This window comes from Mustela nigripes, chromosome 2 (assembly GCF_022355385.1).
Source record: "Mustela nigripes isolate SB6536 chromosome 2, MUSNIG.SB6536, whole genome shotgun sequence".
Lineage (NCBI taxonomy): Eukaryota > Metazoa > Chordata > Mammalia > Carnivora > Mustelidae > Mustela > Mustela nigripes.
Window position 1 is genome coordinate 2540760 of NC_081558.1, and position 15278 is coordinate 2556037.

The 15278-nt window shown below is 63.3% G+C and overlaps 1 protein-coding gene across 4 annotated transcripts in view; it reads right to left on the bottom strand.

Annotated features, from left to right (window-relative positions):
- Window positions 1-276: 276 nt before the first annotated feature.
- Window positions 277-15278, bottom strand: part of PIP5K1C (phosphatidylinositol-4-phosphate 5-kinase type 1 gamma) — a 47132-nt gene continuing 32130 nt past the window's right edge. For 2 of the 4 annotated variants that reach the window (XM_059388639.1, XM_059388640.1), the window contains exons 10-19: window positions 13627-13675; window positions 12069-12153; window positions 10279-10440; window positions 9308-9446; window positions 9178-9210; window positions 7735-7839; window positions 5562-5676; window positions 4160-4237; window positions 1519-1602; window positions 277-1292 (exon numbers count right to left, since the gene is read on the bottom strand). In XM_059388639.1, coding sequence (XP_059244622.1) covers window positions 1290-1292; window positions 1519-1602; window positions 4160-4237; window positions 5562-5676; window positions 7735-7839; window positions 9178-9210; window positions 9308-9446; window positions 10279-10440; window positions 12069-12153; window positions 13627-13675 — 853 coding nt within the window. In that variant the 3' untranslated portion in view covers window positions 277-1289. The remainder of the gene's footprint in view (window positions 1293-1518; window positions 1603-4159; window positions 4238-5561; window positions 5677-7734; window positions 7840-9177; window positions 9211-9307; window positions 9447-10278; window positions 10441-12068; window positions 12154-13626; window positions 13676-15278) is intronic. The other 2 variants (XM_059388641.1, XM_059388642.1) reach the window with 2 other exon arrangements.

Genomic DNA, 15278 nt, shown 5'->3' on the forward strand with positions numbered 1-15278 from the left:
TGCGGGGAGCCAGGGGGAGGTGAGAGCAGGCGAGGGACCCAGAAGAGGGACTCGGAAAATCAAACTCCTGATCTGTGGGTTCTCCACCAGGAAGGCAGGGGCTGGAAGAAATTCTTCCGGCTGTAGCTTCTGCTCTGAGCCAGCTCCCCTTCCTCCCATGCAAGCAGGCCAGTGCGAGTGGGGAGGGGGGCAGAGCGGGCAGAGGGAACCATCCACGCGGGGGAGGGCATTTCTGTGGGGGCAGGACAGACCCCCCCCCCCCCCCCCCCCGTCACCTCCCATAGTCCCCTCTGGACTGAGTAAGGTCTCTGAGCCCAGGCGAGGTTGCTTCCTGTCGAAGATGACAAACCAAAAACATTTTTCTTTTCCACAAAGAATTTTGTCACCTATCCTGTAACTTGCTTACATATCACCACCTTAAACAAACAAAACAAAACAGAGAAAGCCCATCCCAGTCCTGAAGGGGCTCGCTTACTGGACATCTGAGCAGCCTGACTACTGGAGCCCCCCTGCTCTCCGGAAGCACCCCCGGCCTGAGGGCCCAGCGCTCCTCCCTTTGCCTGGGCCCTCTCTTTGAGACACCAAGCGGGGGCGTGGGGAGGGCAGAGAGGCCCACAGTCCTGAGCTCCATCGAGAGGGGTGGCCTCCTGGCCTTTCCTGCCTCTCAAGTCCCCTGGCAGGTGAGGTGGTGGGAAGCAGATGCAGAGAGATCACCGGCACCGGCAGGGTGGAGGGCCACCCCCAGACCACTGGCTGGCCACGTCCAAGGACATGCGTCCAGTGCCTGGCCCGGAACACCTGAGCCCGGAGTGCCCGCGGGCCAGGGGCCCTTCCCTCCTGGGCGGCAGCCCATCCAAGAGGAGAGAGGCAACCTCGGAGTGTGGATTTCAGCCGGGGTGAGCAGGCCACGGGGCACAGGTCCCCAGAGCCAGCAGGCCCTGTCCCCTCAGGGAGACACACGCAAACACAGCAACAAGCCCGACCTGCGGCGGAGTGGACTCGCTTCGTTCTTCCCGACACGTCCTTTTTTTTGTTTTCCTTTTTAAAATCTTTTTGTAAAAAAGCACACCTGTGCTGCGGTCTTTGTGCAAAGAGTAAGGACCCAAAATAAATACGTGATCGGACACTCAGGGAGGTTCACAGTCTCACAGGCATAGGTAGTCGACGGGAGCGGCGGCCGGCGGTGAAGCCAGGTCCTGCGGGCGGGCAGCGCCTCCGGGAAGCAGCCAGGGCGGCGGCGGCGGCGGCGGCGGCGGGCGCTCGGCTCCGGGTCGGTGACTGCATAGACATTACTGCGGAAGGTAAAGTGGGCGGGGGGGGGGCGCGGGTGAGCACGCGGGGGACGGCCTGGCAGCACCCCAACGTGCGCGGCCTCCCGGGAGGGCCCCGGCCCCGCCGCCGCCCCGCCCCCGCCCGCGCGCCCCCGGCCTCCGTCTCCCCGGCGGTCCCGGGGCAGGTGCGGCCGAGCGGGCGGCCCGAGCCCCCGGCCAGGGCGCGGCGAGCCGCGGGCGCACTTACGGTGTCGCTCTCGCCGTCGGAGGCTGGGCGGGCGGGCGCGCTATAGTGAAGCGGGGAGTACACCCAGCTCCTCTCATCGGTGGGCTGGGCGGGCAGGCGCGCGGGCAGGAAGCGCGCAGAAGAGCAGGGGTGCGAGGAGGCGCGAGACAGGCGAGAGGGAGGAAGGAAGAAACAGAAATAAAGGAGGCGGACCCCCACGCGGACGGCGAGGAGGCGGCTCGGCCCCCGCGCGGCCCTCCCCGGACGGGCCCGCCCCCAACCCGGACCGCTCTGGGGCCGGCGGGGCGGAGCGGCGGCAGCGCGCGGGGTGGGCGGCAGGAAGCGGTGCGCGGAGCGCAGGCGGGGCCCGGTGCAGCGGGGCGGGCGGGGGCGGGGTCGCTTGCTGTCCCCTCCCCTCCTGCTCGGCCCTCGGCACCGCAGCCTCAGATCCCGCCGGCTGCGTGGCCACGGTGGCCACCGGGGACGCGGGCTGGAGCAGGGCACGTAGAACCCTCCCCTGGGGGGCCTGGGTGATGAGGGCAGTCGGGGGCGCAGGGTGGGGCCCATCTAGTGCCCAAACGCACAGATCCGCCGGGGTACACTGAGGCCCCGGCCACCCAGACAGCAAGTAACAGAGGCCCGGCCAGAGGGTGGGCTGCTCCTCCTCCAGCTGCATCAGGGAAATGGGCCCCATTCTGGGTCAGACTCGCGGGCGGGGAGCGCACGTTCCTCCAGCACCTGTCCCTCCTGGGGTTCTCACCGCAAGAACCCCCACAGCCCCCTTCTCATTCTTCCTCTTTCCCCCGGATCCCCCCCCCCCCCCCCCCCCCCCCCCACACCGGTCTTCATCGCCTGTGCACCTACCCTCCTCGCCCGGCCTCTGTTTGGAGAACGCAGCATGAGTAGGCATTCACCCTGACTAGAGCCACGGAGGCCACACCTAATGAGACCCCAGATCTGCCCCTCCTCCGTGGGATGGCGATGCCCAGCCTCGCCTTTCCACGCACGGGTGGCTTCATCCAAGCCTCATGAAGGACTAGCACCAGTAGGCGGACTCGGTGCTCTCCCCGTGAACGCAGGACCCCTGCCCTGGCTGCCCCCTGGGGCCCCCACCGGCTCTCCTCACCTCTGTGCCCGCTCCTCCCTGCCCCTCCTACAGCTCTCACTGCAGAACCCACCCTCCCGGGCCAGGCTGCCGGCACCCGCACAAGGCCCCTGACCCACTGAGCGTCGTGGGCAGCTCACTCTCGCCTCAGCACCTGGCCCAGGGCCACACACATCCTGAAGGCCGTCCATCCACGGACCGACCGGTACCAGGGCACAGGGGCCCTGCTCACAGCACAGGGGTCACAGCACACAAAAACCAGAGCCTGCCTGGAAGTCCAGGGATGGGGCCTGCCTGGGGCCGCCCACACCCCGTGTCCTGCAGCGGGCAGCCACAGCACGTGTGTAGAGCCTGGTAGCTGCCCTTCTGGGGCCAGAACTAGGACAAGAGAGTCTCCACCTGAATTCTGCAAGAGCCAGCCCGACAGACGGAGGGATCGTGGGCAGCAGGACCCAGAATCCCGTGCTGACCCACAGACACATGTCCCCAGTACTGCAGGCCCTCAGGCCGCTTGCACTCACCCAGCCTGCACACTTGCTGCTCCCCTGCTCCTGTATGCCCTCTGTCCGCCCTTCCTTCTCCCACCTCCCCACACCGGGGGCGGGAGCAACCCCTCTCTGGCCGCCTTTATAAGCCGCTCCCCTAGGGAGGGGCCCTCAGGACCTGCTGTGTGTCCCCAGCTCTTGGATCATCTTCGGGGAGTGGCGTCCCTGTCTCAGTGGGACACAGCACGGTGGGAACGTCTGGGGAAGTGGCTTCCACTTCTTGGGTTTGCTTGGCAAAGCTGGACACCCAGTGACCCTCAGAGGCATCTGGGGTTGGGGTGTGAGCCTCCAAGGTCCCTCACCTTCAGAAGAGAAACTCCTGCTCCAGGCCTGTTCTGTTCAACCTGTTCTGCCTGCTTGAGTGCTGTGTGGCTCTGGGCAGCTTACCTGGCCTCTCTGGGCCCCTCATTTATTGCTCATGAGGACAATAACGGGTTCTGATAACACCACTGCTACATGATCTCCACACAGAGTCCCAAACACAACGGGCAGATGGGTGTCTGCGGGACACAGGGGCGGCTTGGGAATTCGGACCCATGTTTTCTCCAAACCGTGCCCTCTTGTGGGCTTCCTGGGAAGCTGAGATCGTGGTTTCCCCACTGTGAAGTGGGTATGGAAATACATCTCCTCTCTCCTGCAGTTAAGAGCTAGGCTTTGCTGACCCAAGGGCAGAAGCCCCTTGGGGAGCCATCGGCAGTCAGGTCTGAACACAGGACAAGTGTCTACCAACTTGTCCCTGACTCAGGCTGGGGCTGCGGTCAGATGCAGACCCCACCACCACGGCCAGGTCCCCTTAGCCCCGGCTGTCAGCCTGCAGGCCTAGCAATGCCCACCTCAGGGGACCTAAGTGATGAATGACATCACTGGGGGACACGTGACCAGCCTCATCGTGATGATTCTTTCCCCAAGTCCCTTCTCAGAGGACGAGGGACAGCCAGAACCTGCAGCTCCCTGCTGCCCCGGGTGGTGGAACGGGGGCTGGGCTCCCTGGACGCCTGCTGTGGTCACTTACAGTCCCTGAGGAGCTCAGCGTCACGGCCCGCAGTCGGCGATGCCGGGGAGAGTAAATCCAGTACCTCCCATCGGTGAACTGGGCGGGCCGGGCGGGCGGGGGAAGAAGCAAACAGAGGACAGGATGAGGCAACAGGAATCCAGCGGGTGGTTGGGTGGGGAGGGCGCTGGGCAGGGGCAGGTAAGCAGATGGCCAAGCGGGAGGGGAGTTTGGGGGTGGCGGGATCCCACCGCAGCCCGTGAGCTTCTCTGCTGCCCGCAGGGCCTGGCCGCCCACTCCGGAGTCAGGACCCAGACGCACACGTAGGACATGGCCCCCTGGGGCCTCTCACACAGTGATCCACAGGATGGGACACAAACCAAGCCCCCAGGGACGGGGAGCTGACGGCGGGTGTGGGGACACATGGTGTGTGCACCTGTGACTTTCAGGCCAGACAGAGGCCCCAAGACAGAGAGCAGGGTGCTGGTTCCTGTAAGGCGGCAGTGGCCTTATAGCCTTATTGGGCCTCCCGCAACCCGGCCACGGGGGCAGAGACAAGACTGAAGGCCGGGAGGAGGACAGGCAGTCCCCTTCATCGGATAAGGCCGTGTGACCCCGGAGCAGGGCCATCCGAGGAAGGCAGCCGCAGGACCCACTGTCCGGCGGTGGTGGTGGGGTCACCGGATGGGACCCTGCAGGCTCCGTGGCCCCCCATGCACCCCCCCGCACCAAGCTCCCGGCCCAGCTACCCTGGCTGCCTGCGGGAGATGCAAGGTGGGGGATGTGACCCCCTGCCCTGGAAGAGAGGTCCCGGGTCCCTGGGGGCAGGGCCCCTTCCAGCTGTGACAGACCCCCACCCATTCCCAGAGCAGCCATGAGTCCTCGCCCAGTGAGGACGGCAGAGCGAAGCGCACAGTCCCCTTGCCTCCTAGAGAACAGACCCCACCCAGCTGCCCCCGCCCCCGGGTGGAAGAAGAGCCACATAGTCTGCGGCCCTTGGTGGCTGACCCCGGGTCTTCCCAGGACTGAGGGGGTCCCGGGGGAGCTCAGAGCTTGAGGACTCCCAATGCCTCCTAAGGGGACGTGGTGGCACGACTAGAGCCAGGACCTTGACTGGTGGCCTGGCGGTGGTCATGAGTCCTGGGGAGGAGGGGCGGGGCAGTTCCCTGGCCTCGGAGTGGCCTGGCCCGGATGGCAAGGGGCAGGGCACTCCCACACCGTGTACGCGTGTGTGAATGCGTGCAGGGGCACACTGGGTGTGCAAGAGTGTGTGGATGTGAATTGACCAGTGAGAGCACTGTGTCCACAAGAGTACCTTGTGAGTGTGCATGTGTGTATGTATGCGTGTGTGTGTGCGTGTGTGTGTGCACGAGTGGGTGTCCGGCTGAGGGCCGGGCGACGGAAGGCGCCGTGGGGAACTTACAAAGTAGATGTCTGTGGCGGGTGCGTCCTCCTCGTCCGAGGCCTGGCTGGCGGGCTCCGAGGCCTGGCTGGTGGTTTCTGCTTCCGCAGCGGCAGCGGCTGGGGAAGCCTCCACCCTGGGGACACGCGCGGACACAGGAGTCCTGGGGTGGGGCTCTGAAGAGCATCCGGGGCCCCAGCCCCTCTCCTCTCTCATCAGGAGGTCATCACAGAGAAGCCAAATAAAATAAACCTCCCCCCGACCAAATACCTCCCCGGCAAAGGGGAGGGAGTTTCTGCCCCCCGGCTCAGGTGCGAGCCTGTCCCCACTCCTGCTTGAGGGCACGCCCCGCTGGGTGGGTGCCGGCCTCACCACTCACCCCCGGGTGACCTGGAAGGTCCTTTCCCATTGCTCAGCCTCAGTATCCTCACCTGCGAAGCGGGGACCCCTGGCCCCCGCGCCCAGAACCTCTATAACCTTCACTGAGCACTTACTACATGCCAGGCCCTTTCAAGAGCTCGGCATGAATTTCCCCCGCAACCGTCCCCTGGGCCGGGGGCTGCCTCTGTCCTGAGCTGCAGACGGGGACACAGGTTCTAGATGGAAGGTGAGGCGAGGCCGAGGCCTCAGCAGGTGGCTGGGTTCTGGGGTGCAGTTTCCATCTCACGAGCAAAATGCCCAGCTCCGGGGATTGGGGGGGGGCACCTAGAACCACAGAAAGGTGGCTCTCTAGCCGCAGGGAAGGGGGCTGGTTTGGGGAACCCCCCCCAAATAAGTCACACCGCAAAAATCCCGGTAACAGGGAAAACACGGCAGGTGGCAGAGCCCACTGTGTGCGCAGGGACACCCGCCTATCTGTGATGTTACCCTTGCCGGCAAGGTGCGGGCTGGGCACGTGGTGACCACTAAGGAAGGTGTCTTGAGATCGAAGAGAAATTTTAAAGACCCGTAAAGCAGAAATCCCAAGGGAAGCAAGAGAAACTTGGTCATAGCGCAAACACTGAGCCACCCGGCCGAACGGGACCCACAGACAAGGGTGAGATGCAGCAGGGCGCCGCCGGTCAGTACAGCAGACCCAGCCAGCTCCCCTCCAGCCCCCCGCAGGGAGCACACGGTTCCCCCACATGCCTGATGACCTTAAAACAGGAATTCTGGGGTGCCCGGGGGGCTCAGTTAAGTGTCTGCTTTGGCTCAGGTGGATCCAACCCCACTTGGGGCTCCCTGCTCAGCGGGGAGTCTGCCTCTCCCTCTCCCTCTGCCACTCCCCCTGCTTGTTCTCTCTCTCTCTTTCAAATAAATAAAATCTTAAAAAAATGAATTTATGTTTGACTGCGAAGGCTTTGATCTGGTTTTCATATATACATCCATTTTGAGCGGCCGCTTTCTTCAACTTAAAACTAAACACAGACAGACACTCCTAGCCAGGAGCCGGGCTCTGAACTGCTGGAAGCTCAGACGTGGGTAGACAAATCCTTGAGCAGGGTCTCTGCCCGCGCCCAGGGCCGTGGCCTCCATGGGGCTCTGTGGGGGCCTGGGCGCTGGGGGGGGGGGCGCGACCCTGGCCCCTCCCCAGGAGCCCCCAGTGCGACGAGCGCAGTGGCCCCAGCCACCCACAGGATAAAAGCGCCGCCTCCCACGGACGCCGATCTCGGCAGGATGAGCACCCGGGACCCCGGGGCCCAGGGCGGCTCCTCACGGGACAAGAAAGGAGCACGAACCGCGGCGACCGTGCGCGGGGACCAGCCAGGAGCCGGAAGGCAGGCACTGAGAAGAGCGGCAGCGAACGAGGACACAGAACAAGACACAGTCGGCAAAGCGGGCTGCGTCCAGAGGTGGTCCCCGACGACCCAGAGGCCGCCTCCCGCAAGCCCGGGGTCAGGACCGAGTGGGTGGTGCGTGAGAGCCCCTGGACGCACGCATGGCTCGCAGCTCTGCCGCAGATCTGAGGCCCCGGATGAGGCAGCCGTCCCAGCCACCCCCCGCCCGGGGCCCCTGCAGAGACGGCCGGGTTCCCACGCCCTGCATCCCCCGCTTTCCAGGGGGAGGCCCCCTTCCCAGTCTCTCCCCCTACCCCCGCCCAGAACGTGGACTACATTCCCCAGCCTGCCTTGCTGCCGGGTGGCCACGTGACTGCACCCAGCCAATGGAACCAGAGCAGACGCCCGTTGGCCAGGTCCCTCAATGGGACACTCACCCCGCGTCCTCCTCCTTGGGGACCACGATCTCAACGCTGCACGCTGGCTCCACCTGCACCGTGATCTGCTGCAGGTCCTCCTCCACGTGGGTCTCCTCCTGGGGCCTGGAGGCAGTGGGAGGCCACACTTCACTCTCTCTCCTAACTCTGTCCCCCAGGGCCGCTAGCCAAGCTCCAGGCCAGTGCCGGTCTCCAGCCCTAGTGGGAGCCTCCATGGGGTGCTCTCTGGGTGCATCTGACCCGTGCCCTGAGCTGGCCCAGCTCACCCCTGGTCCCTCAGGCTGTCCTGCCCACCTGGGGCCTGCACAGGGGCAGGGACTGCTTGTCCACCTGGGGCCATCCTATGACTCTGGTACCAGCAGGTACAGGGGAGTGACTGCTGGCCGGGATCCTGCCCACTCTCCTGGGGGTAGCTGGGCACGGGCCTGGGGCCTGGCCTGGAGTGGGCTGGTTCCAGGGCTTTCAAATGTTTGGGCCCCTGGCGTAGGTGGGTCAGAACATTCTAGCAGTCTGGCAGACTGTCTCCCAGTGACAGCCCTCAGCAGCAGAAAGGTCGCTGGGGCGGGAGCAGGCAGCAAGACAGAGGGAAGTGCATTCTGCCAAATGTACTATATGCATCACTTTTTGTTTCCCAAATGGCAGGAATAACGGCCCCAACGCTAAGGGAAGCGACGCCTGTTGGTCGGGTCAGCAACAACGGAAATGCGCCCGAGGGCGGTCCGTGGGGACGGGGCCCCAGGAGCTCCCTGCTCACGGGTGACCTCCATCTGCTCTGTGCCCAAAGCAAGGGGCACCGAGCTAGGCTGGTGGCAAGACGAAAGGTAGAAAGAGGCCCGTAGGTTGGTTTTCTCATATATAGTCATAAAGTATTTCTAGAAAGACAAAAAACCCGTCCAAGGGTTGCTCCCAGGGACGGGAATGGGCATGGGGCAAGGGAAGGTGTTTTGCTATATTCTCTGTGTACCAGTTAGAATAAAAATATTTAATAAAAAAGGATCAGGGGTGCCTGGGTGGCTCAGTGGGTTAAAGCCTCTGCCTTCAGCTCAGGTCATGATCTCAGGGTCCTGGGATCGAGCCCCACATCAGGCTCTCTGCTCAGCGGGGAGCCTGCTTCCCCCTCTTTCTCTGCCTACTTGTAATCTCTCTCTCTGTCAAATAAATAAAAAAAATCTTTAAAAATTAAAAAAAAAAGAATTTAGTTAAAAAAATAAAAATTAAAAAGGATCAACAAGCAGGTGGACGGGTCTTCTGCCTGCCCCATACCCCACCCATCGGGGGTGTGGACTTTGGAGAAGACTCCAGTGACTCAGGATTCTGTGCAGTTCAAGAGCCTAACTTAAATCCGTGCCCGGGAAAGTGGTCAGAGAGGCTGGGCTCTGGGTGGGCAAGTCCTGGGGCTGCGGTGGGGCGGTGGGGCGGGGAAGCTGGGGGGTCTCAGCTCACCGGCCATCCTGTCCCGAAGACTGCGTGCGCCGCCTGCAGAGAGAGAGACCAGAGCAGGTGCATCAGGGGGCTTGGCCTCCCACCCGGTCCCTCCCCCTGCCGCAGGGACGCTGACCCTCCACACCCTCACCGGTACCGCGGCTGCTCTGATGTCTCCGAGGGAGACCGCTCCGGGATGGAGAGCGACGTGGAGGACAGGGTTGTAGCGATGGAGGCGGTGGTGGCCTCCTCGAAAGATGGCGGCGTGCAGGGCAGGAGGTCGGGCCGGCCTGCGGGGGGAGTGGGGGCTATGGGCGCCGGGGCAGCCCTGCCACACCTCTCTCTGCCTCCACCTGCAGCCTGCCTCGCCTGTAGCCACCCAGGCCCCCGCCCCACCTGCCACCCAACACTCTGTTCTGCTCCACCGCTTTAAGAGGGCAAATACCTTCGAAGTTACGCTTGGCACAGAGGCTTCCCATAACCCGCTGCTCTCAAACCGCAGTCCAAACCCTGCTCAAGCCCGCAGGTCCTGCATGAACAGCCGCTTCCGCTTTCTTCACCCTCCCTGACTTTGCTCCAACCGCAGGCCGCCTGCTGTCCCTCCAACACATCAGGTCCCTTGCTGTCCCTCCAACACACCGCGTCCCTTGCTGCCCCAGGGCCTCTGCATGCGCGGTCTCTCCCTTCCCTCATGCTATTCCCCCCAGCCCCTCGCTGCCAGGAATCTTGGACTCTTTAACTCGGGGAACTGGGAGGGATCTTTCAAACCATCACACCCAACCCCATCAAATGCTTCCTCCCTCTAGGTCTCAGGACACCTGGCAATGGGGTGGGTCACCTCCTCGGGTGGCATCTTCTGTTCAGCTCTCCCTGCGGCCATCCTAGCCACTCCCCATCCCCACTCCCTGGAGGGCTGCAGAGCTTAGGCTGGGACTGGGGTAGGGAGGTGACTGGGACCCAGGACCCTGCCATCCAGGCCACCAGCTTCTAGAACCCCTTCCTCAAACCGGGTTGCTTCCTGAATGCCCTCCCCTCTCAGCCCCGCAGGGACCGCACCTTTCCCCAGCAGACCCCTTCTCTGTCCTGTCCCCAGAGAACCCGCTCCCCAGCCAGCCCAGTCACCTTCGTCCTCTAGCGTGGGGTAGCTGCGGGCCCCACGGAGATCGTACTGCGCGTCCTCGCGCTCGCTGGGGATCTGGCTGGCCGAGAAGGCAGCAGTGGGCCCGAGGGGCTTGACGGCCAGCAAGGCACCACGGCCCTTCTTGGATGGTGAGGACTTCAGGGCTGTGGAGAGAGGCGGACTGGTACTCGGGGCAGCCTGGGAACCCCGTGGCCAGGCCCCACCAGCCCCCATCCCTCCCTTGGATGAAAACCTGCTGCCCGCGTACACAGCTCCCACTGCCCGGCCTCCAGCCCGGCCCTCAAGCCTGGGCAAGAAGCAACATCCTTTGCAAAGGAAACCCTGTCCTGCGTCCTACCCAGATCTGCCTCAGGAGGTCCCAGAAGCCCCTCTGGCAGCCCGCTCCGGCCATGGCCTCCACTTTCAGACATGCAAACAGAGGCCTGGGACCATGCGGGGCTCAGAACCGAGGCCCCGGCTCCTGTCCAGGATGAGTGGGCTGGGCAATGTGGCTCAGCCACTCTGAGCCCCAGCAACCTCGTCTGCAGCAACAGGGTCAGACAAGGGGGACGGCCCCCGATGCCCTCTGCCCCTGGCCTCGCCCGTCAGCGAACGTCACCAGGTTCTCTCCCTGCTTGGCCCCCGGGGTTGGCCCGCACAACGCCAAGCACGCAGTAGGTGCTTAGTTCACTTGGTGAGCAGCCATGCTCCCATCCCCGGAGGCTGGCATCCCCCCCGGCCGCAGTGAGAATGACACCCAGGAAGGGTTCTAAGAAGTGAGAAAGTAAGACGCTGACGACGGCCCACTCTCGGGAGACAAAGGCCAGAACCGTGGGGTTTGCCCATTTCCGCGATGCCAGTGACCCCACTGCCATCGGTTTCAAGCTACTGGCTCGACATAGGGGAACGTGGAGTCGTGCTGGCTCCACGAGCTGGTTCCAGGTGACTGGGCGGGGTCACCGCCCACACAGGCCTGGCCCAGGCTGGGACAGCAGGTCCCACGCCAGGCGTCGGCCCTGCCCGCCCCTGCTGTCTCTGTGGACCCACCGGGATTGGAAGGTGCACGCTGAGACCACTGCCACCAATGACTCTGCCTGAACACCCATGGCATGCTGGGCCCCGGGCTGGACACTGGGGACACAGAGGCTGACAAGCACCCTGTCTTCTGGGCGCAAAGGGAGCCGAGGGCAGATGGCAGACAGACACGTGGGGAGAAACGACCCTTTCGGGCAGCTTATGGGATCCTGGCCTGGGGTGTGCACCCGGCTCTGGCACTTGAGGCCCAGCACAGAGAGGGGACCCTCTGGGGACACCCACGGGGCACGGGCTGCCTCTGTCCGGTGCCCTCCTTGACAATGCCTGGTCTGGCTGATGGCCAGCTGCCTCTGTGTCCCCCGAGGCCACGTTTCCCTGCTGAGGACTCAAGGCCACAGGTGGTCCCCGTGAGGACTGGCATAGGCCAAACGCACCTGTCATGTGGGTAAACACATCTTGCCCTCTGTACGGATGGGGAAACTGAGGCATGGGGCAGGGCGTCTCCCGCTTGAAGTCACAGCGGCAGGACTCGATGGGGCCAGAACTCAAGCTCAAACAGCGGGCCCCAGGCCCCAAGCTGGGCCCCAGGACGGTGGCGTCCTGACTCCCCTGTCCTCTGGACCAAGTGCCCGACCGAGGCCCACGGACGGCCACATGGCCAGAGGAGGGGCTCTGGGTTTACTGCACTCTTGGCGACCCCACCTCCCCGCTCCGCACCCCTAGGGGCCCTCCTGGCCAGAGGGCCTGGGAAGCTCACAGGAATTCTTCCGGAACACCGTGTTGCTCATGAACTTGAAGAAGCGCTCGGCATAGAAGCTGGGCCGGTGGACAGAGACGGTGTCCTGGGGAGAGAAGGGGGCCCGCAGGCAGGAAGGGCTGAGTGTCCCCACGCCACCAGTGCTCCCCGTGTCCCGGGAGACAGCCCAGGCCACAGAGCGGCAGTCTGACTGAGAGACGGGTCTACGGCACGGGGCTGGCGGGTAACCCGGCAGGGAGGGGCCTGGGAGGGACATTTCTTCCTTATAAACCCATCCTTTAATCCTTCGAACCACGTGACTAAAACAGCAACCGCAGAGAAGTAAGTGAATAAAGAGCAAAACATGGAAACCAGAGGAGTCCTCCAGATGTCCCCAGACACGGCCTGGGTCCTCTGCCTGCTGTAATGTGACAGATCCCATAGGGACACATGGCCTCCAGAACGCACACTACATTTCCCATCCTCACCGCAGTAAGGCAGGACTGCAGGACCCGGTGCTGGCCGAGGGCGTGGGAGCCAAGACCAGGACGGAGTTCCCGCCCCCTCCTCTGCCTGGAGTGCCATCGGGGGCCAGCCACGTGGGCTGGGGGCTGAGGGCCATGCCCAGAAGGACCTGGGCCTCTACTCCACAGGCCACCCTGCCTGCCCCAGACGGCTCACGCCTGTGACGTTACTCTGATTAACGTCTGGACCCCCAAGAGCTGAGCCAAAGTTTACTCTGGGGATTACATGTGGCCTCATGGGGACTTGGCAACTCTCCCTTCTGTGGCGGCTTTCTAATGCCACGAAAGGGTTTCCTGCTGACTGGCTGCCCCCTGGACCATCTCGGTGCACTTTCTGGAAGCTTCCATCTGGACCCCCGCCTCCCCGCCCCCAAACAGAGGGGAGTGAGGGAGGCTTTTACAAACTACATGAACACATACAGCCCTTAGCACTTTAGTAAGAATTGGTCTGCAGGTGGCCATGGGAGGAGAGGTGTGCACCCAAGGCCCCAGCCAGCTCGTCAGCACAGCCGGTGCCTGGGGTGCCTGGGGCCCCCAGATGGGCTGTTTGCTCCCCTGCAGCTGGTCCTCAAAGTCTTTCATATTTGCAAATAACCTACTGCCAAGGTCCATGCGTTGGCTGTGTTGCTAGAAAAAGGTGCATTTTAGCCCATTCTCAAGTGGCAGAGACATGCTGCAGCAGTCCTCAGCCCTCGAGGCAATGGGTCAGCGTTGTGCAATTGGACCCAGGCGACCTCCTATCACAACATGTTTCCAGAACGTTCTCTGCCTAGCTGGCCCCTGACGCTCCTGGTCCGGCTGCCTTTGGGGAATCCTTCCAACTCAGCTTCCAGCTCTTCTCCTCCAAGAAGCCTTTCTGTCCCCCTCCCCCGTGGAGATCAGACCCCCTCACTGGAGGTCCAGTTGCCTGTGTCTTCCCTTCCTGACCCTGAGCCCTTGGCCCGTGACTGCCGGGTCACACGGCCGCCCCCAACGGAAGGAGGGAACACGTCTCTCATCACGGCGCCGGGGGACCGCTGTGTTTGTGGACTCAGGAACGCATGAGCGACACTCACCCCATCATGCACGAGGGCCTTCCAGGTGTGCTCCAGCTTCTTGATGAACCTGCAGAGAGGAAAGCGCTGGGCACGTGCCTCGCTTCCGGCAGACACTGGGCCGTGTCTGGGGACACCTGTGGTCATCACGACAGGGGCTGCTCCCGCACCGAGCGGGTGGGAAGCCCCAGTCTAGAGGAACTGAGGCTGCCTGCGGCACCAGCTGAGGCCACCTCCCTCTTTCTGTCCCCTCCGTTCCCCATCCCGGCAGCTCCTACCACTGCTTCTGTGGGGGAGGAAGTGAAAAGGCTTCACTGCTTGACCCCATGTGGGGGACTGGAGACCAGTGCCTCCCAGAATACATCCCTCCCCTGTCCTCATGGCCTCGGCTGAGCCCCGGTCTTCTCAGCTGAAATTATCGTCTGGCACTGTGGCTCTAACGAGGTCCCTGCACACCTGGGCTGAGGACAATGGTGCCTCCTCCAGGCAGCCTTCCTGGACACCGCCTCATCTGCCACAGGGGAGGGTCCTCTCCTCAGCACACACCCCCTCATGACACCCCTGCCCCAGGATGGGTTTGTGGCTGCCTGACATGTGCCAGGCCCCTCCTTGCCGCCACTCAGAGCCTCTGCAGAAACCTTAGTTTGCTATTTGAGAAACTTCTTAATCCTGCTCTAAATCAGGAGGGACGTCCTGCGGCAGAGGTCTACCCAGGTTGGAACGCAGGCTGCGAACACCAGCGATGGATGGGCAGGAGCCGAGTTTCATACGTAGGAAAGGAAGACACACAAGGGAGAAGTCACCAGTGCTGGGTGGACAGGAAGTGGGGACCGCCGCACCCACAATGCCCCCTCGGTCTGGTCCGGATCGTGCAGGAGGCACACACGCTACTCTCAGAATAAAACACTAATGATTAAGGGGTGCCTGGGTGGCTCAGTGGGTTAAAGCCTCTGCCTTCGGCTCAGGTCATGATCTCAGGGTCCTGGGATCGAGCCCCGCATCAGACTCTCTGCTCAGTGGGGAGCCTGCTTCCCCCGCTCTCTCTCTGCCTGCTTCTCTGCCTACCTGTGATCTCTGTCTGTCAAATAAATAAACAAAATCTTTAACAAAACACTAACAATTAAACCACGCTCACGGCCGAGACCTCGTAGAGGACGAGCACGGGTAATGGGGCTGCCGACACCCCAGCTCTGAGCTACAGGTAAGGCCTCACTGTCTGCTCCGGGGCTCCGCCGTGCTCGAGACCACACAACGTGTGGCTGTGGCCATGAGCGTGTCTTCCTGCCCATGAGTATGAGCTGTCCGGGGATGCCGTGCCTCGTGGCCACAGGGCGCTCCCATCTTGCTGTTTACCCCAGCACACAGCACACAGTAGGTGCTCAGCAGACAGGACTGCATGCAAGATGGGCTGGCGACACCCTCCCCGACCCCCCAGGCCCCATGCCAGCCCCAACCTCTAGCTGACAGGAGATCTCACCACATTCTTAGCACAGATCCTGCAGGTGGTGTCACCGGGCTGGGGACCAAATGCCTCCCTTTAGGACCTGGCAGCCCCCTGGGAGCCTTCGGTGTGTGGGGGGCTCGTGGGGGCGGATGGTGACTAAGGGAAGTCTGGACAGCAGAGCACATGGCTTCTGGGAGCAAGTGAGTGCATGGGGGAAGGGGGAGGCGGG